We start from the raw sequence: 25,851 nt of genomic DNA on the forward strand, positions 1-25,851 counted from the left end.
TCATGCTTGCGTATGGAACATGTGTGGTCCTTTGGGTGTGGACATTTAGCAGAGGCTGACAGGGAAAGAGTATTAGTAGTTAAGCTTCTTCAGTTCTCTAACTGTAAAACCATTTAATGTCCTGTGTGGGTTGGGATACTTACAGGGACATTTTTACTGGGATCAGAAAATGAATGAGATTCTGTGGTGATCGTTTGCACGTGACTAGCTAAGGAGCGAAAGTAGAGGCCTAGATGGCTCCATGAGGGTCCATGTGGAGCAGTGGTTTTTAAATGATTGGTTGAAAAGAATGATATACACATACATACATATGTGTAAGTCTCTGGAATGCTCCCATATTATTTCTTGATTCTGAGAAAAAAAGGTACTGAATGCCCTGTAAGCTTTTCTCATTAAGTGAAATAGTGTTGCAGCTCTCAGCAGGTTCTGTCTCCTCTCCATGTAGCAACCCTCCATAGATCCCAAACACCTTGTCATGCATTCTTCCTTTTGGTCCCCACTTTAACCTTTTCACAGGATAGCTTTCTGAGCTGGTGGCAGTCCAGAATGTTCTATGCACTGTACTGCTTGCTGTCAGCAGTCATAGGATCTTGTGCTAAGTCTCAAGTCAGGAGCAACATTATGCCAGTTAAGACTAGACTTGTTTGGTTTCTTAGCTGGATGAAGCTGGTAACCTTCAACTATGGAGTCATTTATCACAACCATGGTGGTGTCACCCAGGGACATTCTAAGTGGAACTTTTAAAAACCTCAAAATATTACAGGGATCATGAAATGTGATGAATGGGTGAAATGAGATCTGTGGCTAAACATGTCTTTGAGTCAGGTAGCCTGTATTCCTCATAACATTCCTTGTCTGTGTTATCCCAGTACATGGCTAGTTTCTGACATATGAGAGTAGAGTTGTCGTTGTCATCATGATTTTTGTTTTCTTTTTAAAAGCTTACTAATTTTTAGTTGGGTAGTGGTAGTGCACGCCTTTAATTCCAGCACTCAAGAGACAGAGGCAGGCCAGTCTCTGTGAGTTCGAGACCAGCCTGATCTACAAAGCTACACAGAGGAACCCTGTCTTGAAGATATATATATATATATATATATATATATATATATATATATATATCCAACTTTTAGTTATTATACATAAATAACTAAATGGGCTTCAGTATGATTATTCCTGTGTATCATCATAATACTTTGGTCATATTTACTCCTCTCCAATATCACTCCTGCCAACCCCCCTTGTGCCCTCCTTATTGTCATAGTCATGTGTGTGTGTTTAAATCTTGATTCCACCTGGAAAGAAAATGTAATAGTTTGTCTTTCTTCCTTCCATGTCATATTAGCACTTGGGGATAGGGAACCTCAAGTGAGAAATGGCTTCCACTGGAATTGTCTATGAACATGTTTGTGGGGCATTATTCTTGATTGGCCCAGGCCCTCCCACATCAATTAGCACTATGGGACATAGCATCTTTAGGCAGGTGGACCTAGGCTGTTGAAGAAAGGTAACCAAGCAAGCAGTGTTTCACCAAGGTGTCTGCATCTGTTCCTGCCTCCAGGCTCCCACTTGGAGAACCTGCCTTAGCTTCTCTCGATGATAGACTATGATAGGAATGTGTAAGCCAAATAAACTCTTTCCTCCCATGTTGCTTTAGGTCATGTTGTTTAACATAGTAACAAAAAGCAACAAGGCATCCAATATCCTCTCTTGTTCTCCCTTAAGTCTCTTCTTTCCCCAATAGTTTCCTCTATTTTGGTGCCATATATATAAATATATATATCCATATATCCATATATATATATGTACGTGTATATAGATGCTATGTGTGTATATGTGCATATACATATGTGTATATGTATTTGAATCTAAACTCTAAGTATGAGAGAAAACAGTGTATTGTCTGAGTTTGGCTTATTTCGCTTGACATGATCTCCAGTTTCATTTGTTTTCCTGAAGGTGACATAATTTCCTTTTCTTTATGGCTAGATAAAATTGAATACATACTGCATTTTTCTTTGTCATTCATCTGCAGATGGGCATCCAGGCTGGTTTCTCTTTGTAAGCTATTGAAAATAGTGCAGCAATAATCATGGATATGCAGTAATGATGGATATGCAATAATAATCATGGATATACAAGTATCTATCTCTATGGTGTGTTGACTTGTTTTGTTTTGTTTTGTTCTTTTTAGTCCATTGGGTCTATTTATAAGAGTGGTATAGATGTTAGTTTTACTTTTAGGTTTGTGAGAAACCTCACTCTGATTTCCATAGTTGCTGCACTAGTTTACATTAATATCTACTACTAGTGTGTGTGAGTTTCTCTCCCTATATCCTCATCAGCATTTGCTGCCATTTGTTTTGTGTGTTGTGTGTGAGTGTACATGTGTTTGAATGCATGTGTATGTGTGTATAGGTCCTGAAGAGGCCAGAAGATGGAAGACAGCAGTGGACCCTCTGGAGCTGGAGTTAAAGACTGTTGAGAGTGGCCTCACATAGGTGCTGCTAGCCAAACTTGGGTTCTCTGCAGAGCAAGCAAACACTGTTAACTGCTGAGCCAACTCTCCAGCCTGAATCATTTGTTTTCTTGATTGTAACCATTGTGACTAGAGTGAGATGAATCTCAATATAGTGTTCATTTGCATTTTCCTGCTGGCTAAGGGTGTTGAACATTGTTTTCATACATTTACTGGTCACTAGTGTTCTCTTGAGAACTGCCTAGTCAACTTATTTCCCCATTTGTTAATGAAATGATTTTGTTTTTTTTTTTTTTTAAATCTCTTCATATGTTTTAGACATTCATACTCTGTCATACATCTTTCTCTTATCCTGTCAATTCTCTTTTTGCTTTGCTGATTGCTTCCTTTGCTGTTAATTTCATGAAATCCCTTTTGTAATTATTTCCCAAGGTATTAGCCCTTAAAGCTTGAAGTGAGCTGCAAGTAGTACATAAGACCTTTGATTTGGATTTTTTTTTTTTTTTTTTTTTTTTTTGTATAAGCAGGAAGCCGAGGGTTCTAGTTTCATTCTCTTCCATGTGGATATTCAGTTTCTCCAGGATCATGCATTGAAGACGCAGTATTTTTCCCAATGTACATCTTGACAGAGTTCTTGCAAAGTAGGTGGACGTAGCTGAGTGCGTTTATTTCTGCATCCTTTATTCTTATAATCTACATGTCTTTTGTTTGTTTTGTTTTTACTAGTCCTGTTTGTTATTGTTACAAAGTCATGTGATTTGATCTCTGGAGTTGTGTGTTGTTACTGGTACCAATAGAATCTTTTTCTTTTGTTTTTTTCTTTCGTTGTCCTGGAACTCGCTCTGTAGACAGGCTGGCTTCAAACTCAGAGATCATCTGCCTCTGCCTCTTGAATGCTGGGATTAAAGCCGTGCACTGCCACTCCCAGCTACCAATAGTCATTGGATATATGATATAGTAACTGGGTATGCCAGACTCTAGAAGGAGTCAGGATGAAATTTCAATAGGTGTAAAAGGCTACTTTCTTGGAGGTGGGAGAAAGTAAACTAATAAGTGTATCAAGGGACCAAAGATCCTTTCTGTAACAAGGGCTTCTTAGAGGTCATTAATGTTTGGGGTGAATGTGAAGGGTAGTCTTCAGGGGATGAATTGGAGTCCTGGAACTGATGGAGACCATACAGTACACGTGATATCTGCACCTCCGATGTTTTGTACCTTCAGCATTGTGCTTGTACTCGAGCCTTTATCTCTGTGGGCTGTGGATGAGCTTCAGGGAAACCTAGGAATAATTTTGCTAAGCATTGTTTTCTCATGTCAGTGTAACAAATGATCACAGATTCAAGATTGGTTTCATAGGTCAAGGTGTGATGGGCACTGTGTCCTCAGTCCACTGAAGGGAGGGGCAGGATAATGGAGGGTACAGGCAAAGACTGAAGTCAAGAACATCTTGGGGATGTTCTACCTAGCACTTTTATGGCCTTTTTCTTTTGGAACAATTCCGAAAATGTTTGTCAGGTGGAACTTATTAAAGGTTTTGAAGCCATTGTCTTGACCTCCTCTTTTTGTAGGATTCCCATTGCTGTCTGGAATATTCTTCTAGCTACTTCAGGTCTTCTCACTGCACTTGGCCGGTCTGCCTTCCTCAACCCCATCCTACATCCCTCAACTGTACAGAGAGCCAAACTCAGTGTGAGATCCTATTTGGATGTGTTGTGTGGAGACACATTTGGCTCCTATAGTGTTGTAAAAGAGTATGAGTTTCATATTGAAAAATCTAGAGTTCTCAGCTTTGTTTGCAAACAGCCAAGAGTGGGACTGCCTGGGGCTTACCTTCCCACCAGGAGATAGTGAGCAGACACAGAGGAATAGAGTTCTTTTTACTTATCCCTCCCCATTTACTTATGCTGGCTACCTGCATAAGCATTTGATTTCATAATGCCTACTTCAACCCATCTCTTCCTTGCAACTGCTCATCTTGAGAGCTCTGCTGTCTGCAACTAACTCCTAATATAGTACATATAGTGTGTTAATGCCTCCTTGCCACATTGACTGTTGACATGTTAACATGGACCCTTGACACTTTTGAGTGTTTTCCATGCGTTTGGCTACTCTGGATGCCCCTTGGTGCCTGGTACTTAATGAGATGTGTACAGCTGGAGAGCTGCTTTCCCCCAGAACTCGAAAGCCTACCAGTTACTGAATACATTTTTGGTTTTCTAGTTTGGAGTCTAGGGAGTCTGTGTCTTCCTCAGTTTTTCACTCCCCTGAGTACCAGGGCCAAGATAAGAACCATAAATCAGTTTGGAGCAACTTCATGAATATGCATCAGCTTGAATGATGCTAAAACCCATGCCCGTCTCATATGCCCTCAGCTATGAGAAAAGGGGGATTTTATGAATGTCAGAGACTACTAATGAGGTTGGGAAGTTCTTCTTTAACTAAGTAAATTTACTTTAGAGAGTAATTAACTTGCCAGCATTTAAAATATTGTATTAAAATTTATGACAGAATTAAACCTTTAGTGTCATTAAAGACCTCCTCTGTATAAACAAGAGCTGTTTCTCAGCAGCTTTGCTGCTAATTAGGCCCCTGGTTACACTGGCAGCTCGCTGGCTCCTTTATCTGTCCGTCCCCAGTTTTTAGAGGATCCCGAGCAAGAATAATGGCTTTTGATAGCTTTCACTGTTTCTGTGTTTGTGATCCTTCAGATGAAAGGAAAAGCTGAATGCTTTGTTGTCTTATGGAGAGAGGAAGTTCTCTTGGCAGCTACTTTTCCTTGGGGAATAATCCTTTTATCTTTTGTTTTGAGACTGTGTGTGTGTGTGTGTGTGTGTGTGTGTGTGTGTGTGTGTGTATGAATAGATAATTGTTTTTTATTTAAAAATTTTTAAATAGAAGTGAGCAAAGTCCTAATGAGTTCTGCTTGAAGGAGTAAGGACAGTTAAGAACAAAGCTTTCTAGCAATACAAAGGATGCCATCCCCCTGTATAGACTATCCCATGACAGGAGTCTGCACATTCCATCATCCTCTTTCTCATTAGTGAGCTACTGGGGAGTTTGTCTGGTGTTGTGTGAGAAGGGCAGGGATGAAGGAGAAACAGCAAATGGCTGATCTTGCCAATGAGGTGTGGATTTGTGGAGCCTCCCTGCTGCACACTCAGGTCATGAGTTGGTCCTCTGAGTTTGTGTTGCATTCAGCAAGGCCCCATTCACCACCTTTCCCACTTCTTTCCTCTCCTATGAACATGGGGCAATTAGTGAGATGAAAAGAACATTTGAATTCAGAAATTCATGGTTGGGGCTGGAGAGATGGCTCAGTGGTTAAGAGCACTAATTGTTCTTTCAAAGGACCTGGGTTCAATTCCCAGCACTCACATGGTAAAACACCAATGCACATAAAATAAAACTAAGATATACCAAAAAAGAAATTCATGGTCTTACAGGTGACCTTTCTCATGCACTGAAATTCTTGGTCCTTTTTATTCTGTTTGTTTATTGGTTGGTTGATACCATCTCATTAGCCATGGTTAGTCCCAAATTTACTGTGTAGCTGAGGATGTTCTTGAACGTGTGATCTTCCTGCCTCCACTTCTCAAGTTCTGAGATTACAGGTGTATACCCCTCTTCTAATATAAAGAGTTGGTTCTGGTGATTTTTAAGGTCATTTGGTTTTCATATTGAAAATGCTCAGTGCTTTAGCTATGTGAAAGCTTAGACATAGATGGGCAGTAGTCTAAGAATCCATTCTTGCTGACACAGATATTAATTGCACTTCCCTGTCATGTAGAACAGAGTCCCACACCAAATCCTTGGACTGATGGAAGACCATACGTGATCATTAGGGGGAGGAAACCCTATTGGCATCTTCTGCCCCCCACCCCCTTCCTCTCCACCCTCCTCCTGTATAAAATCCACCCTTGGCCATTGGATACTTCCTTAGCATTTTCATCTGACAATGGTTAGTGGCAAGAGAAAAGGGAACCTCAGAGGCATTTGTTAACAATGACATTGACAGCAATAATAACAATAATAACCAAAACATTGGAAAATGCAGAAAATCACCCAGACATCAAAAGTCTTATAAGTTTACCATTTATATAGAACCACTGTTGGAGTGTACACTTAGGCTTTGCTGCTACCAATTCACTGCTGAAACAAAAAGGAATTGTGCGTGAAAATGAGTTCCTTTTGTATTCAGATTTGACTCTCTAACCATTCCTAGAGTAGACAGGATCACAAAGAATATACCTTGACCACAGGATACTTACACACATCCATGTGCTTGTTCAAGGTGAAAAAGCATCAAGCAGGCCGATGATCACAGTACCAGATAATTACCACAAGAGGAGTTCACTCTTATTTAAAACAAACAGCTTTCATGTCCAGAAGTAAGCATGTGAACATCCAATTCCCATAAGGAAGATGTTTTATAAGCATAGGTATCATCATTAGAACTATTTCCAGAAGAACATGTTGTCGTTGACGTCTGAAAGTTTTAGCAGCCATGTCTACTTAATGTGGAATAGATTCAGGAGCAAGGGAGAAAGAAATATGTGTGGGATGAAACATACAGAGCTGTGGTCACTGCCATTTGGAGATAGGGAAGGTTACTACTCATCTTCTCAGTGATGCAATGGTTACTCTTGTCAACACAGTTGTCTCTTCTCAATGGGCACATTAAATACTACATTTTATACAATTGCTGTGCCCAAACTCTGAACCTCAAAATCACCAAGAGACGTGATCCAATTTGAAAGCAGAGTCTTTAATTTTATGAGTTAACTCAGGTGTCCTATCTGCTTCCCCCCTCCGTCCAATATAGCAGATGAAGCAGGCAGGACCTCTAGCATTCCACTGTTATCAGTAAAGCACATGCAGAGTCTGCCAGCTAACTTCTGATTGGTTCCTTGCCACATTTGGCTACCTAGTGACTTGGGCAAGCTATGCTGGATTAGAGTTCTGAAGGATTATATATGTGTATATCTTTAAAATATGTTGCACATACATTGCTGTGTGTTTTGTTCTACTCAATTTTGTAGTTGCTGGCTTTATGATATACTCTGGATCATATTTACTTTTAAAGATTTATTTTTATTTTTTAAAAAACCTGTGTGTGTGCGTGCATGTGTGTGTGTGTGTGTGTGTGTGTGTGTGTGTGTGTGTGTGTGTTGTATAGAGAGTAAGAGAATGTCACCTGCAGAGACCAGAAGAGGATGGTGGATCCCTTAGAGCTGGAGTTACAGGAGGTGATTGGCAGCCTGACATAGGTCCTAGGATCCAAACTCAGGTCTTCTGCAAGAGCAGCAGATACTTTAATAAAGAGAGCTATCTCTTCTGCCTCTAGGGTAGAAATTTTGGTGGTAACTGTGGCTCTTATGATTTAGCTTAGTTGGAAATAGAAAGTAAATATGGGGTCAGATGATGTTCAAAATCAGAGTCTGTGACTCAGTCCCTAGTTTCCCCGAGTGCTTTACTTCATGGGTAAAAGCAGGAAACTTTGTTCTGATACCCTTGAGCAGCTTTGAGTCTCTGGAGAAGTTCAGTAACCCAGAGTTATGACCAAGCACACAGTATACCTTGCAGCTACCAGGAACAAAGGAAATTCCAAGGTCCCTTCAAAGTGTGTGGGGTCTGGAGGAGAAAGGCTGAGAAGCAGAAGCAGGAGGAAGCTAAATGTTAGAGGCTTTTTAGACAATGCCTTGACACATGGGAAGAACTTTGGTCCTACCAAACCTATTGAATAAACCCCAATGCATATAAAGAAGCCCCAGGGAAGGCCTAGGGAAATGTATCTAAGGCCTTGAGCTGTGAAAGGAGGGACCTTGGCAGTATAGAGACCTGAATGCTAATTCTAGCTCTGCTTCTGTCTTGGATGAATTCATCAATAAGGGAATGAAGAGATCCATGCCCCAGGGTTATGTTGTTAAGGTTTAAGTAAGAGTTTGGATGCACAGTTTTGCTCATACTCTAGCTTGCAGCAGGTGCTTAACTCACTAATGCTGGTGGTCAGTCTCCTGCTGACCACACCCTTACCCTCATTGAGGTGTCCTTCCATATCCCTGGGACTGACCTATGTTTTACCAACACCCCATTATCACTAACAACCCTCTTCTCCCCTCCATTTAATTACACCCCTACCCCAGAGCCTAGATCTTCAGTCCCAACTTTCCATGCATTTTCCTCTTTTTCCAACACAAATTTCTACATTTAGAAAATGTTCATTTGAGTTAGCTGATGGGAGATGTCATTCTGTATATGTTTCTCATACTGGTTAATAATAAAGCACTGTTGGCCAATAGGAAAGGAAGATAGGAGGGACTAGGAGACAAGGAGGAAATAGGAAGTAGTAAGGAGGAGTCAAGATGGAGAGTCAGGAGAGAGCTGGACGCCAGCCGCCTCCCCGGTAAGAGAAGGCCATGTGAAAATACATAGATCAACAGAAATGGGTTAATAATTAAGGCAGAGCTAGCCGATAAGAAACAAGTAACCGGGCCAACAGTATTGTACCAAATACAGAGTCTCTGTGCATTATTTGGGGCTGGCGCAGTGGCAGGACAAGACCAGGCGGCGGCAGGCAGAAAAACCGTACTTGTTACAGTTAGCTACTCTGCCTTGATTCTCTGATCCCTCACCTTGGTCTCTCACATTGACCCTAAACCAAACACTGTTTATTATGTGATAGGTCTGTATCAGCAGGACAAGAAAGGCCAAGTGAACCCTACATTCAGAGGTTCTTTTCAGTCACATCTTTTCCCTCTGTTGGTCCTGAGGCTTGCCAGGAGGTCCCAGATCACTGTTCTCCTATACTCTGGGTAGTGGTGTGGTCCTGGCTCCTTGTGTTGTCTGTTCTAGTCCACCAAAGTGAGGGGGTAAATCTATTTGAAGGAACCTGAGGTGTCTTATGTTTGAGGATTTGTAAAATCCCTTCAGGAAATACCTTTCCTTCCCTAGTAATGTGTTCCCTGGGAGGCTGTGTCAGAAACAGAGAGGCCATCTTGCACTGGTTGCCTCCTGGGTATTGCCATTGGGCTTTTAGGATAATGTCTTCCAATTAGGAATCGCCTGAATTGTTTGGTTGCCATTCTATAATTCTGGACAGTTTTGTTTTGTTTTGTTTTTCTAGACAGGTTTCTCTGGAATAGCCTAGCTGTCCTTGAACTCAAAGATCCACTTGCCTCTACCTCCCTAGTCCTGGGATTAAAGGTTTGTACCACCACTGCCAGGCTACTCTGGACATTTTGATTTGGGAGGTCTGGACTAAGTCACATCCATCTCTGTTTTTAATAATAGTGAGTAGTGGGTGACTCTAATCTCCATGAAGCTATAAGATAGGAGGTAGAGCCTGAGCCCTTAATTACTGGAGTGTGTGTTACTGGGGACCAGCATCCTGGATCTAGCCATGACATCTTTGTCCCTGCAAGAGGAATTTGTTGACCTAGACAAGTGGATGTATGAGTTGCCAGTCAGTTAATGAACATCTTTTGACTTCTAATTTTGTTATGTGTGAGTGTCAGTCTATGGTAATGTCCAGCTCATTGAAATCTGTGCTATTTGATCTTCATTATTTGGCTCAGAAGTTTATAAAGAACCAATAAGAGGGCCTGGAGAAATGGCTCAGAAGTTAAGAGTGCTTGCTGCTCTTGTAGAAGACCCCAATTCAGGTTCCAGTTCTCAAAATGGGCAGCTCACAACTGCCTGTAACTTCAGCTCCAAGGGAATTACTGCCTTCTTCTGGCCTCTGCGGTACCTGTATTTATGTACACATGCCCTCCAAACAGAATACATATGGTTAAAAATAGACAAGTAAGAGAATGTCTTTGGTGCATTGCAGATACCTTACAGAAAGGCCCTTTATAAAGCTGGTGCCGAGGGTGGTGACTGTTGCTATTACAATAGTGCTGGCGTTTCCTGGCATCTTGTCTGTGTCTGTATATAGAGCTATTGTAATGACATGAATGTTTTGCTTGGGGTTGCCCTCTTGGGATATATCTTTTGTTTTCAAAAGAGTTTCAGGATATGACAGTCATACCACCACTATACATGCCTGCATCCCAAGTGTTGCTTCCTAATACAGAGGCTTGCTTAAATTTGTGGCATACTGTGAATCTGAGCATACTTGAGTATGCTCAAGTGGCATACTTGAGATCTGAGGTCAGCCCTGTTCAACCCTAAGGCCCAATTTGCTGCGAAGCATTCTGAACATAGGTGTTTATATTCCTCTCTTTCTGTTCAGGTTTTTTAAATTGTGGATGTCAGATGCTCACTAGGTCTTAGTCTTCTCAAGGAAGAAATGTACCTGCTTGTGAAAGGAGGTGCCTCAGGGAGAGGAAGGAGCATGGGTTGTGCACACTTGATGATTTATCAGAACTGGATCTGTGTAGGGCTCTAAGATGAAGACTTTCTTATCAAATATATGCATACCTATACTACATCCTGTGCTGGGATTGGCTGTAGAGATAGATTTTGAGCAAAACTCATGATTCCTGCCCTACAAAGCTTACCATCAAAAGTAAGTGACTAGTAAATATTTGTAAAGATATGGAATTGTTAATGGAGGAGTTTCCTATGTCTACACAACAGGTCACATAAAAGGAAGATATAGTTGGGAGGTTCATGCGTCAATAAATGAGTCAATTCCGAGACAACGAGGATTGGGAAGGAGGAACATGGTAGGCACAAGGACATCCACCTGAAGCCATGAGCTTGGTAGGGGTACAGTGAGAGTGAGGAACTAGAGGGATGGCTCTTTTAACCACAGCACAGATGGGCATGGCATGAGTGGAGGGTGGGCCAAGGCTCAGTCCTCCCCATGTCATAAGACACTGTGAGAAATTGGGAGTGGTCTTAGGGAGATCTTCTGCACATTGGTAGATGTCTGTCCTTCACTCTGCCTGCCCATGTTGTCTAACCCATCTGACAACCATTGCTGAATAATATTCTCAGAACTGTACACTTTGCAGTGGACAGAGGGCTGTGAGTGGCCAGATCTTGTGTGTGGAGTGGGTAGGGAGATCTGAAGGAAACTTGTTATTCCAGTGAGGGATAATGGTAGCTTTACGTAAGATGGCAGTGGGGATGGGGAGTGTGCGGAGAGGAGGGGACAGATAAACAAGCCATTTGCAGTATAAAATTGAAGTACCGATGACATACTGACTGTTGGACTTGAGAGAAAGTTCAGGGGACTTTAGTTTCTGTCAGCTACTGGCTAGGTGGAAGCCTTTCATTGATTGAGACAGGACTCTTCCATTTACTAATTAAATTATAGTTAAAATGTTGATAAAATAAAATTCAGAGCTAAAATACAGCCTTTCTTTCACTAATGATCCCATCCTGTGGTTTGACATTGTCTTGGGGCCAAGAAAAATATTTTAATGCTTAGTTGGTTCTGCTGTTCTGAATTCCTGTATACCTCCCCAGAGAGAGCCCCCTGCAGGATGGCCCTGCAGCCTGACTCAACATATGCTTTAGGATGCAATGAAATGGGAAGGGCAGTTTTCAAAGCTGCCCTTCAATGGGCCATCCACACACTCACAAGTGTGGATTCTGGGCAGAAACCCTTTTAATATCAGCACATAATTACTTTTATATTTCTCTATTGAAGAGTGTTTTTATTTTGAGTATTATTAGTATTTTTATTTACTGTATCATGGTGATAGAGGGTGCTGATTGTAGAAGCATGACAATAGTGACAACTTAGTGCTAACTGTGGTGCTGTTGCTCACAGTGATGTTGGTAGTATTGTTTGTGGTGGCATTGGTGTCTCAGGTAGTGTTAGTGGATATATTGCTTGCGTAGTAGTAGAGGCTTTGCTCATGGTGATGATGTTGGAGGTATTGCTTGTGGTGCTCTTAGTGATGATAGTATCTATAACGCTAACTCTGCTAATGGTGGTAGAGATGTTGGCAGTGGTAGTGGTGATTGTGGCAGCCATAGTTGCAACCACAGTGATGGTCTCTGTGATGAATGAGGGATCAGTATTGAGAACCACTGTTGGGCTCCGAGAAGTACATGCTTGTTGCGTGATCCATTGCCTATGCCTTGGCTAGAGGTTAAGTTGTGGTGGAGTTGGCAGAGTATTCTGCCTTGCTCATCTTTGTCTTCCAGAAGCATGGGTTTGATGGAGGCATGTGGCCATTTTCCTGTTATTATGAATAGAGGGAGACAGTAGAATTGAATGAAGAGTTTTGGTGTGGAGCAGGTATCATGGATGAGGTTATTTCATGGCAGGATTGTACCTGGTTGGGGCAGTGTCTTAAGGGTGTGGGGGAGAGGGGATTGGACCTAGCTGCATTATTTCCTCATTTACTACTGAGCTTTTCCAGCAAGATTCCTGCTTCTTTTCTCCTCACTGTGACCTTTAATGCCCTTAATTCAGGCTGTCATTCTTGTCTCTGGGTGATTAGTACTTTCTGGCTGTGGGGGCTTGATCAGTTAGTTCACTTGCAAGTCCTGGTTCCTGTGTGTTGGTTTCCTTTTCTACTTAGACCCTGGCATCTAGTGAATCACAGGTCATTGTTGGCTTATTTACTTTTCATGTCCTATCTTTCATGAAAATACAGGTCTTAGGGCTGGAAAGATGACTTGGCCGTTGAGAATGCTGGCTGTTCTTCCAGAGGGACCCAGTTTGATTCATAGCACCCATATGATGGCTAGCAACCAGTAACTCCAGCCCTTTTATGGTCTCTGTGGGCACCAGGCACAGGTGTGGTACACAGACAGACACACACACAGGCAAAACATCTGTATACATAAAAATAGAAATTAATCTTAAAAAGAAATGTACAGATTGTCCAAAAGTGGATTTTTTTTTGCAGTGAATCTAGATTGTGGTATATAATGGATGCTTAATAAATACTTATTGAATAAATAATGAAGTTATATAACTACCCTTCCTCCTATTGGGTCATGCTAATCTCATGTGGTGCTCTTGGTGGGGACTAAATGAAGTCATTTAATTAAACCCCTGGCATGTCCAGCCAGACAGATGAGGGCTGGTGAAGTCTTGGACTCCTCTTAATACTTTTCTTTGTCTTTGGTAGCTACAGAATGAGTCCTGGTTAGCTTCTTGTCTCCTTGTGGTGTTTCTCCATTTTCCTCATGACTTTCTGTTTTTCTTTCTTCATCAGGTCCAGGATCCAAACCCCAAGGCCTTTTGCTTGCCATACATGGTCTCTGCCAATGAGCTAAAGCCCAAACCTAATAGTTCATCTGTCTTTTGTCTCCTACCTGTATAGTTCTAAGGGTGATAGTAACAGCCACCTCATAGGATATGAAGGGCTGTTCATAAATGGTGCTTACTGTTAACTGCCAGCTATATAAGAACAACACAGGGAGTCTAGAGTCACATAAACCACCACACTAGAATCATTATATAATTATAGTACTAATGGCATATTTTAATAGTTTTGTTAAGCTGAAAGATCACCAGCATCCTTGTCAGATGACTCACAGTTGCCTGTAGCTCCAGCCCCAGAGGTGCCAACAATGTCTTCTGGCCTCTGTGCACCCTGCACTCATGTGTACATGTACCGCTGATTTAAAGTCAATCTTAAAAACTCTACACTTCTGCTTTCCTTGGTTTACAGAAACTTTGGAAGTGTAGTTTGAGAACCACTGTAGACAGCGCAGAATTTGGGACCCATTCAAGATTTTGAAAAGATGGGATGGTTTAATCCCTGTCCCCAGGCATCTGTTTCCTTGCCATATTGGTGGCTCATGGGACTGAAGGATGTGGGGTAGGTGAACCTGAAAAACCTCCTTTCTCTTTGCTCACTGTGGCTGCCCTTGTTTGACCTGGTGAATGAGAGCCCAAGTCTTCTCCTGATGACTATAGGAGCTGTGTGGATGACAGTCTTTGTCATGCCACTGCTTTATAAGCCACAAAAGCCAATTGTTTGCACAGTTAGTTCAACTTGTGGCTTGAAAGAAAATTTCACTGTCCTGAAGAAGTTAGGCATATAGTGTTGAGTTGCTCACTGAACCTTTCTGGGTGGATTATGACATGCTGAACTCATTAACCTTGGTAGCCATTCAGAGGATGCTTTGTCTTTGATATTCAGAATATTCTGTGTATTGATATTCAGATATTCTGTGTATTTGCTATAAATGACCTTCTGCAAATAAGTCTTTTTAAAACAAGTAACTTATAGACTAAATGTCTTATACCATCTTCATTAAGACAGCTGGCATTTTAATACAAACTATAATTTGTTTATTATAACAGTGTAGGAACACTTGTAGAAAAATTTGTATGCAATATAATGTATGCCATTGGGCATAGAATTTGACAAGTCTGGATTTGGAGCTGAGAATCTATCAGGAGTAGGGTTTCTTGTTTTGTTTTTAAACTAAAAGCAAGGGACTCAAAGTCCTGTACCTTGCTTCAGGGTTTGAAATAAAATAGGGACCATGTGCTCAGGAAACAGGGGTGGCCAGGGTGACTGAGGAGTGGGGCCAGAGAAACAGCAGAGAACATTAATGTCAAAGAGGCTGGCAGGGCTCACACACTGTTTCAGACCACTGAAGAGGATGGATGTTAGCTTTCTATAGGTAGATACTGCTTGGTATTCCCATCAGGAACATGGCCAGATCTGTAGCCACCAGCTTCAAACATGAGTTGTTGACATGGTGCTTTCAAATGGACATAATTTTCCTTTATATTTTGTAGAGTAGACCAGAGGGCTTCCATTTGGCCAAAGGATGCTTTTGGAGCTCAGCAGGACTTCCATGAGGTAGGTGGAATCATCATAGCCGATGTAAACGCGAGCTAGCTGGTCTCAGTATTGCTTGTTTCTTTCACAGCACCAGAAAGTCTTTCCAATTAAAACCTTAAATCCTTTGGCTCTTACATGAACTTTTTCATTGTGGTAAAGATACATTACTTCACTAAATGTTCTTTCTGGTGTTGGTGTGAACAAGCTTAAAATAGTATTTTCCACAATGCTCACCACACCTTGGACCTTGCCCAAGTCCAGTTGTCATTTCTTTGCATACTTTCCAACTTTGCTTTGGGGTTATATAACCAGGGCTGTGATAATTAGAATTTGTAGAACTTTTTGTTTTTTCTTAATTGAATTTTAGCTGGAAGTCCCTTTCCCTGTTTCTCACTAGCTGGTGTCTGTAACCTCAAATGTAATGGGCTTACTGTTTCAGTCACTGAGCATAATAAAATTTGATGTCTGTACCCTAGTTTTTCTTCATACGCTTTGAGATATGGGAGCCATATTTTCCAATCCAAATAGCATCCCATTACACTGGGCAGTGCATTAGTTAGCTCATTCTAGAGTTTCCTTGAAATATGTAATTGGATTGTAATGTTAGAAATCAGTATAATATAATTAGATCACCTGCTGTTATAAATGCCTTGGCTTAAGACACCGACTTGGAATACTCATCTGGTTTCTCTTGTCTTCATTAAGTTGGAGCAGTGGGTGGTATGTGGTGTCTCCAATTATGTTCATATCAAAGAAAATAAATAGATGTGATGTTGAGATGCCCAGAAGAGAAATTAATAGTTTCAGGCAGATTGTTGTTTCAACATTTTGAAGATATGTCCCTCTTCCACCCTTAAGTTCCTTGACCCCATAAGAGGCATTTAAATATTTAGGTGCTTTTCTTTTTCCTTTCTGGATTAATAATAATATGTTATAACAACATTATTATATTATAATAAATTATTATTATTATTATTATTATTATTATTATCATTATTATTGTAGAATTTGGTAGAAATTTACAACTAAAGGTAGACAAGATGTCTGGTAAGTCCAAGTTAAATGGCTAAATCCTTGAGAAATGTCATATATATAACACAAACAAGAATGCAGAAGAATGTTATTGGGTGTGTGTGTGTGTGTGTGTGTGTATGTGTGTGTGTGCCCGCGCAAAGACACAGCCTTCAAACCACATATGAATAAGCAGAAAAAGTAGAGAATTTTAAGGAAAAGATCTATGAGCCTGAATCAGCACACACATCTCTCCTCCCTTCTGTGAGCAAGCAGAGTGCTACATCTGACGCTGCAACAGATTGTTTTGATGCTCATGACTAGGAAAGTGATGTGGCTAGAACAGCTTTCCAGGTTCTGGGTGATGCTGATTCTAGAGATTGGAAATGACAGGACTATTGTGATGGCTTGCACAGTTATTCAAAGCTCTGCTTGAAAAAATCAGATTTTCTGTTCTCCTTCACTGTATCATGTCTGCAAATGACATGAACTGTGTGTACATGGGCTTTTGCCATCTGAGCAGAGACTGTGCCAGCTCCAGGCTAATGTGGCTCCATTGCATCTGGTATGGGAACACAGAACATATGCTCAGGGTGGTTTTGTTCTGGACCATGGGGTAGGCTGTATGTGCAAGCTCACATTCTTCTGGGCAGGTTTTGTGATGAGGATTTGGGACATGGAAAGAAAATGAAGAGAAGCTAGAAGCGGGGGAGGGGGGAACAGGAGAAGTGAGGTTATTACCTTGGTGTGAGGGATAGTGAGGTCATACTCACTTCTGGAAACAACCAAAAGAGTGAAACTCTAGAATGCGTGTTAAACTTGATGGAACACTAAATTCTTTTACAAAAGAACCCTGTTACATTACTCTAAGTGATGGGCCTATGGGACATAGATACAAAATATACTGTTTTAATGAATGTAGAATATACATACAGAAAAGTATGAGCAACCATGCCATGTTGGACTTTGGGAGATGTTTAGCTGATGCTAGTAGTGGATTGCAGCTACTCATGTTCCATTTCAAGAAGAATGGTACTTCTCCATACCAGAAGGTTAGCTTCATTGCTTAGCATGCAATTTCAGGAGAGGGATACACCCAGTGATAGGGAAGAGAACAGCCACATCAACCCTGGTGACTCATTGGGTGGCAGATGTTACAACTCTATCCAAACCCTAGGTTGCTTATCACAGAATATCAACTAGCTTGAATTTTGGATCTGTCAGACTGGCCAGAACAGTGACAGGGCATTTTGTATTCAATGGTCTACATGGTAAGATGTAGGTAATTATAAGCATGAAACCAATATTCAATGATCTCCTGATCTCAATAAAAAGCTTAACTCTGAGCCTTAGTAATTGTTCGAAGGTGATGTTTTTAAATAATCACAAAAGAGTCAACACTGAAATGTTTCTCCTCCCTTCACGTAGCACTGTTGCAGAGTATCTGTTGAGTTGTGGTGGTTGTAGTAACTCACCATCAGCCTCAGAGTTCTATGCCTTGCTTCTCCAATATAAAGATATGTTAATACTTGAACTTTGTTAAAAGCAGAACAGTGGAACATTTGAGTATTGAATTTGGTCTTTGCATGTGTCTGTGTGTGTCACTGTGAAGAGGGCATTTGTCCATATTAGCATCTAAAATGTATGATAGAGATCTTTTGGCACCAGGCCAAGTAGGCCTGGAGAAAATAGTTATTTCTTATTTTTTGATATCCTTTGGGGATTGACTCTAGGACCCTCCTCCCCACAGTTAAAAAGTGCATGGATTACTAACCCCTATGTAAAATGGTATGGTGTTGATGAGCAACCTCTGCACATCTTCCTATGAATTTTATATAATCTCTAGATTGCTTATTACCCATTAAAAGATACAGTCTAAGTAAAGAATTGTTCTACTGCATTGCTAAAGTAATGCAGATTCTGTATGCATCAAGTCAGATAGTTTAAAACTTAATTATTGACCTGTGGTGGGTTGAATTCATGGATGCAAAAAAACAAAAAAACAAAAATCCTCAAATTTGAAAGACTATCTTCTTTAGACTATCTTTACTGTTGGGTTGATATGTCTTTCTTCTTCAAAATTGCTTTAATTCTGAGAAAATAGCCTGTGAAAACCTTCTGGAGTCTCCTGGGCTGGCAGAGGATTCCTTCTGCAAGAAATGGCAGCTGCATTTTTCAATTTAAGTGAAAACCCAGCCTACCAAATTGAGTCTTAGTTCAGGTTCTATTGAAGAATATTTTTGAAGTATCTGAGATTATTTTCATGTGAACAAAAGGTCAATTATTTCAGGCTCTCATTGCAACAGTATTTCATTGATAACATATCTGAGCACTTGGGACTGGGACAGGCTTCATGCCTAGCTAGATCCTGGGATTAGAAACTCATTATGGAAATCCATCTGTGGGCTTCTTTTCCTATCCTGGCTTTATCTTTTGGCCAGCACCTCCCTAGTGACTTATTATTCTTACATCCAATAATCTTAGTACATAATGAGTTTTTTATTAGTATTTTTTTTTCTAGATAGGGTTTCTCTGTGTAGCTCTGGCTGTCCTGGAACTTGCTTTGTAGAGAAAGCTGACTTCAAACTCAGAGATTTGCCCTGTCTGCCTCCCAAGTGCTGGGATTAAAGGTATACACCACCATGCCCAGATGAGTTTTTTTTTTTAAATTATTTTTATTATGGTATAATGACTTACCAAGAGCTTAATGACTTCAAACACCCTTATATTAGCCCCCATTGTATAAAGCAGTGGGAGCTGCACTGCTCAGGGTCTCATGAAAGAGAAATTAAGGCATTGGCCAGGCTGGCTTCTCATCTGGAGTAGGGGACACTTGTGAGCTCCTCCAGGTAGTTGCTTTATCTGTTTCTTGTCACAAGACTGTCTTCTCTGCCCCTTTGCTGCTTGGCAGCTAGGCATAGCGTTCAGCTTCCAAAGTCTGCCACACTTGGCTCATGTGACTCTCCATCTTCAAGTCAGCTGTAGCATTTGAAATCTGCCTATGGTTCTAATTGCTCTGAGCTGATATTTTCTGCCACCAGCTGGAAGAGACACTACTTTTAAAGATCTTCCTTGATTGGACTAAGCACACACAAATGATGGCTATATCTTTGGCCAGCTGGTTTAGAGCTCAATTACGTTTTGCGGGGGGGGGGGGGGGCGAATCTCTTCATAGCCGTGCATAGATTAGTGTTTGAATAACTACGGTATAGAAACTCTAGGGTTATCTTTAGGGTTCTGCCTGCCACATAGTGGAATTACAGTCTTCTAAAACTAGAAAGTTCTACAAAGCCTTATCCTTGAGTGTCATTCATGATGGGAGCATTTGTCCTTCCTGAACTGTTTGCTATGGCCTTGGGGGGCTTGGAAGAAGTTGATTGGTTGGGAGAGGCCCATATTTGACTCTAGGAAAGCTGTTTGCAGAAGGTAGATAACTAGATGCTGGTCTCTGGAAGCATGAGCTCCCAAGTAATTTTCCTCTTGGCTGGACCACTGCAGGATGCCACTGGACATTTATTTTTTTCTTTCTGGTTTGGTTTTGAGTTAAGGTAAAGTGACCTTGTTCGCCTACCAAGGGTGTTTCCTCAGCTGGAGCAGTGTCCTGTGAGTCATTTAATTTTAGCCACCTCTTGTTGTCAGTGTCAGCGGGGACCCCTTGTGGCCAGCGCTGTCATGGTGTGAGCCCCAGTTCTCATTCCCAGGTGACTCAGCCATGCAGCAAAGAAACTGATGCTTCTAGGCCTGGTATTCTGCCCTGACCTTCAGAAGTCATGCTCCATCCTTGCTGCTTATTTCAGGGGTACCAGGGGACCAGGGGCACCTTCAAGGGAGCCCCAAACGGCACTGTAAGAAAAGTAAGAAGCCATGCCTCGGTCCCCATCTTTTTCTCTTTTCTTTTGGCTGTTAATCACTTGGAGAAGTAGCTGAATCACCCATGTTTGCTAGCAGCTGTTCCAACTTTCTCCACTCAGCTGTGGTGTGGCCTCCTTCACTCCAGTGTGACATCTCTACTCCTCCCCTTGTTCCCTTTTGTATTTATTCCTCTTGGGGCCAATAATTCCCTCCCCACCCTTTTTGTGAGGGATGAGGAGGGGCCGTTCAATTCCGCAGCTGTGCGGAGTCAGCCAGTGCTGCCATCTTGCTGCTTTGTGACAAGAGGATAAAGGTGGGAACAATGTGGGCCATGGGTTTTCCACAAAGATAAAGTCCATGACTAGCTCTTTCATTTAATGTAAATATGTATACATGTCCATGGGTGCCAAGACCAATTTTGTCTGAGAGCTTTGGCCATTGGGTCCCCCCCCCCATAATGAGTCATTATTCCAGCAGCATTTGTTGAGAGGCAAGTATATAACCAGTCCCAGCACTATTGCAGGGGACTGGATGGACTAACAAAGTCTGTCACCCCAACACGTAAGAGGTTCACAGGGATAATTTAGAGCTGTGGTTCTCAACCTCCCTAATGCTGTGACCCTCCAATATGGTTCCTCATGTTGTGCTGACCCCCAGCCATAAAATTGCTTTTTGTTGGTACTCAAACTGTAATTTTGCTACTGTTATAAATAATAATGTAAATATCTGTGTTTTCTGATGGTTTTAGTCAACCCCTGTGATAGGGTCATTTGACCTCTAGAGGGGTCTCGATCCACAGCTTGAGAACCACTGCCCTAGAGCTTTGTTGTTCTTGCATTGGTATTCTTTGCATATTAGCACATTGCCTTTCTTAGGGCCGTAATGCTCAAGCTTCAGGTCAAGAATGAGTTTTTTTTTTTTTATTCTTCTTCTTAATGATTGACTTATTGTATACACAGTATTCTACCAGCATGTATGCCTACATGCAAAAAGAAAAAAAAAAAAAAGGGCACCAGATCTCATTATAGATGGTTGTGAGCCACCATGTGGTTGCTAGGAATTAAACTCCAGCCCCCAGAGTTTTCTTATTTTCTAACAAAACATTAGTATTTGAGTAAATATTTAAATGTTCCCAGTGTGACCTTTCACCCTTAATGACACAAGAGGCACCACTTATTTCATATGACTTCATTTAGGAGAGTTACTGGGTTCCAATATTCACCAGAATGTGGGTTAAGGTAGCGTCATCAGGGATAAGAAAGGACTGGGGACTAGCATAGATATTTTTCTGAGTGACACAGAATGAAACAAGTCAAGAGTCATTAGGCTTCTATAGTTTTCACTTCCTACTGAATTTAGTCATTTTTAATGATTTAGTTTATTTTTAGTTATGTAAATGTCTGCCATGTGAGTGCAGTATCTCTAGAGGCCAGAAGGGGTCACCCTGGAGCTCCCCTGGAGCTGGAGTTTTAGGAGGTTCTAAGTTATCTGGTCTGGTACTAGGGGGGACTACACCTTGGTCCTCCTCTAGTGCAGAGTGAGCCATCTCTCCAGCTTATTGAGGTTAGCTTTCAAGAGGATTTTTCAGACTGATATAAAATGTTACAGAAATGGCCACACACACACACACACACACACACACACACACACACACACACACACACGACAACATAGAGTAACTGTGGACGTCATCTGGTGAGAAAGAGCTAATGTTGTAGGACAAGGAGTGGGTCCATGGTTAACCCCCTGCTTTTCAGCAAGTCACCAGGGAAGTGCTCTGTAAGCAACACCTGTGGTCTATTCTCCTTAGGGGAGAAAAAGCCTTCCCTAGAACACCGGGGACTCGGAATATGAGATTACGAACAACATTTTCTCTCATCCACTTTGCTTCAGGAGTTGGAATGTTTTGGCCTTCCCATTCCCAGGCTGAAGTCCTTTGGCTGAAAGGGAGTAGGGTTGTGTTACAGTGTGCTGTTGCTGTGCTGTTCTGGTTTTCAAAAAGTGCGGTTGGATGCAATCAAGACTTGGACACTTTGGCCAGCGCTCTGGCTTCTTGGTGTGAGTAGCTGCTGTGTAGACACTGAAATTCTGTTAAGAAAGCTAGGGCTGGAACATCCTGCACAGAAGGGGGAAGCTGGACTGAGTGAGCTGGGGTGTGGCCTAAGGCAAAGTATACTGTCCCCAGGGAGACTAGCTATAGCCCAGTGTCTCTACAGAGAGAATTTAGGCTTCTCTTTAGGGTGGTGGTTCCCAACTTGTGGGTGCTGTCCTTTTCATGGGGGCCACTTAAGACTATCAGAAAACACAGACATTTACATGACGATCCATAACAGTAGCAAACTTACAGTTTTGAAGTACCAACAAAAATAATTTTATAGTTGGGGTCACCACAATATGTTAATCCTTTAACAATGTGTTAAAGGATCACAGCAGTAGGAGGGTTGAGAACCACTGTTTGAAAACCACTGCTTTAGAGCCATCAATGTTGGAAGAAGCCCCATTTTGTTTGGTGAGAGCACTGAGCATCTATCAGCAGCACACTGGGAGATGACCTCATGGTTCTGTGCGTCTCATATTTTATACTTCCTAGTGTGGGGTCCAAGGCTAGACGGCGGTGGGAGTGAGTGGCAAGAGTGCTAGGACTCAGGCAAAAGTACTTCTCTCGCAGCTCGGTGGTGTTAAGCACCATGATGCCATTTAGGGTGGGTCAGGGTCCCAGAAGACAGGGCACTATTTCTCAAGGCATAGACCTTGCGTACTTGTCTTGAGGTGATCTTGTTCCAGATCTCCTGAATCAGAATAAAGATGGATGTGATATGGGGAATGTATCTATTTTGTAAACTCCTTTGGGGTTTTAAGTAACCTTGTAGTTTATTAAGCAGAGCAATAGAAGGTCTTCAAATTAGATACTCCAAGTCCCTCCTTTCCAAATGCCAGCTAAGAATAAAATAATAAAATAATAATAGGCAATGGAAGTCTCTCTTTCTGATTGACTGCCATACAATGTGTGGTGATATCTTGTTTGTACAAATAAGAGTGTCTGAAGAAGAGAGTGGAGCTAGCCATAGCTAACCATAGAGGTCTGGAGGTCTGTACAGACAGACAGGAAGTGAGATGCCTGGGAGGAGAAAGGAATATGGGCGAGAGGAAACAGGAACTCTCTCTCTCTTCTGCTGGGAAGCTAGTAAGGTAAAGGTGGCTTTGGCTTGCTCCTCCTTCTCTCTGATCTCTCAGCAATTTCCCCTATATCTGACTCTGGGCTTTTATTATTAAGACCATTCAGAACACGTGTTACAACAATGCACTAGTAGAATGACAAATGGAGATATGGTTCCAGCACTTAGGGAGCCAGAAAGAAGACCACCTCCACAATTTGCCAAATTACCAGATATGGGCAACTTGAAAAGGGAAAGATTCCTTTTGGCCCATGGTTTCAGGCGGGTTCCGTCTGTCATGGTGGAAACAGCATGGCAGGTAGGAAGGAAAGGGAGCGTAGGTACCCTGGTGCTCATGTGGTTTGCTTCTTTCCCCCTTTGCAGTGTGCTCTCATAGAATGATGTCAGATAAAATCGTGGGGCCTGGAAATGTTGAGCAGGGAGCAGGTAAAAGAACAAACACAAAGGAAAGGTACCTGTGCCTAGTGATTGTGTGTGGGGGGGTTGGGAGTTTAAGCTCATGATCATGCAAACTGAGGGAATTAGATTGGTAAGTAGGTGTCTAAGAACTGACCTGTATCCCAGATTTTCAACAAGTTCCTGCTCAGTCTATTTCATAGCAGCATGAGGTCTGCACATACACCCTGGGAACGCAAAGGGATGGGAAGTGCCATAAAACCCCTTCCTAGAAACCAAATGCCAATGTTTCCCACTCCATAATGGCATGCTCACAGATGAAGAACCTTAAAATAGTTCTTATTATCCATCCCACCCATGTGGGTGTTCGCTGTCTTAGCCCAACTCAAGTGGGACCTGAGTAATTGCAGAGAAGGGGAAATGAGTATTTTTCTAAAACAAGATGCATGTTCTTTATTGTGTAGGGGGAAAAAGTTAACTTGAGGAAACCACACCTAGGTTGTACAGACTTCTCTCTAGCTCGCTTATCACATGGTGAAGTGGAGAGGTAAGGGCAATTGTCATTCCCAAGAGGCTTATTGCCCATAACTCAATCTCCCTCCTGGTTTTAGATGCCCTACTGTGGGGACTTTGGAAGTAAACATGAAAACTGGGAAAGCATCAGCAGACCGTCCAGAGCCATTGTCTAGGGGCACCATGGTCCAGTAGGATATTAAAGTCATGTATGAGAAGGACTGGATCAAGGTAGCTTCCAGACCACTCCTTCATTTTTCTCTGGAAGGGAAAGTATGCCTTTGTGTGAAAGGTCACTAAGTCAGGTATGACTGATGAGTGAAATAATAGGATTGTCACCCTCTCCTTGGGCTTTCCTTTTTCTGGCATGAACTTAGGAAAATAATGTCTGTTGTTGTCTGTTGTTATCTGTTGGCTTGCTAGCTGTTTCCTCACTGGACCAGAAACTCCAGGAGAAAGATGATGATGCCATACTCAGCCTCCATGCGAGCCTAGCTCGTCCTTGGGCAGTCAAGCAGCATGTGGCCAGCACATCTCCACAGATCCTGGCAGTGCAGTGAAGTATCTCCAGGCTTTCTTGGGATAGCTCTACAGAGTTTCATCCTGACTGGACAGACTAGATATATCCCATCATTCCCTGGGTAGATATGTATGTGATGGTGGCATCTGCTTTTCATAGTTAAATCTCTGTACTCTTACCCTGGGGTCCTAGGTCACTGTATGATGCATTGCATATAGACCCATCCCACACAGGTTGTCCACTCTACTGAGGATGGCTGTGGTGCTGAGTGACAGGGAATGGGATGGAACATGTGGGGACAGATGGGCTGCTGAGATTCTTCCATTCTGCTTTCTTGTCTTTGGTCCCCAACTGTTGTCTTCCCTTTGCTTAGAGGTAGCCTCCCTGTATTGCCAATGTCCATCTCTTCTGTCTCGCTCCATTTTTAGTCCTCATCCTCATTCCTTTATGCTTGGTTCTATCCATTGTCTCAGAGATGAACAACTCAGCCATGCAAGTAGAGTTCCTGGGTGAAGAGAACCACAACTTTTTTCCTATGGAAACAAAGGCATAACCTCTCCCCCAATGCAACACATTTCCTATTCTGAACTTCTGTTTTGAAGCCAAGACATCCTTAAGTATACTGGGTGGTTTAATTTAGTAGTCCCTTCCATAATCCAGTGTCTCTCAGAAGCTGACGTTCTCTGTTCATTAACATTTAAAGATAACAAAATATCATACAAGGTCCAAACTTATATATTTCCCATCCTTACTTGGCTTATTCTTTTTATATTCTTTTACTCTTTTTAAAGACTTTATTATTTTAAGTTATGTATAATTGTTATTATGAAGATGAAGATGATGATGATGACTGTCTATACCCATTTTTCTACTGTTATTTCTTTAAAGTTTTCCTTGTCCTGTACCACTTTACAAAGTGCCTATAGCCATACATTTTCAGTGTTCTCTAAACTGTTAGCAGTGGCTAGCCCCTCCCTGGCTGGTACATGGCCTGATGGCTGGCTCCATTCCCTTTGGGTCAGTGAGAGCAGATCCTTATGTCACAGGCCCAGCCTGGAGCCAGTCTATCTGCCCCAACTCCAGTAGGTGCTTTTACCTGGTCTCCTGCCAGAGTAGCATGCTGCTTGCCACTCATAAACCCCGTTTAAGTGTTCGGTAGCAGGGCCTCTTAAAAGAGCAGAGCCTCTTTAACTA

General features: G+C 41.9%; 1 protein-coding gene across 1 annotated transcript in view; it reads left to right on the forward strand.

The window, feature by feature from the left end:
- The window catches only part of Fam13c (family with sequence similarity 13 member C), a 98,335-nt gene that overhangs the window by 37,919 nt on the left and 34,565 nt on the right, over window positions 1–25,851 (forward strand). The window contains exon 5 of the mRNA XM_051186883.1: window positions 15,144–15,207. Within this exon, the coding sequence (XP_051042840.1) occupies window positions 15,144–15,207 (64 nt within the window). The remainder of the gene's footprint in view (window positions 1–15,143; window positions 15,208–25,851) is intronic.

This window comes from Phodopus roborovskii, unplaced genomic scaffold, assembly GCF_943737965.1.
Source record: "Phodopus roborovskii unplaced genomic scaffold, PHOROB, whole genome shotgun sequence".
Lineage (NCBI taxonomy): Eukaryota > Metazoa > Chordata > Mammalia > Rodentia > Cricetidae > Phodopus > Phodopus roborovskii.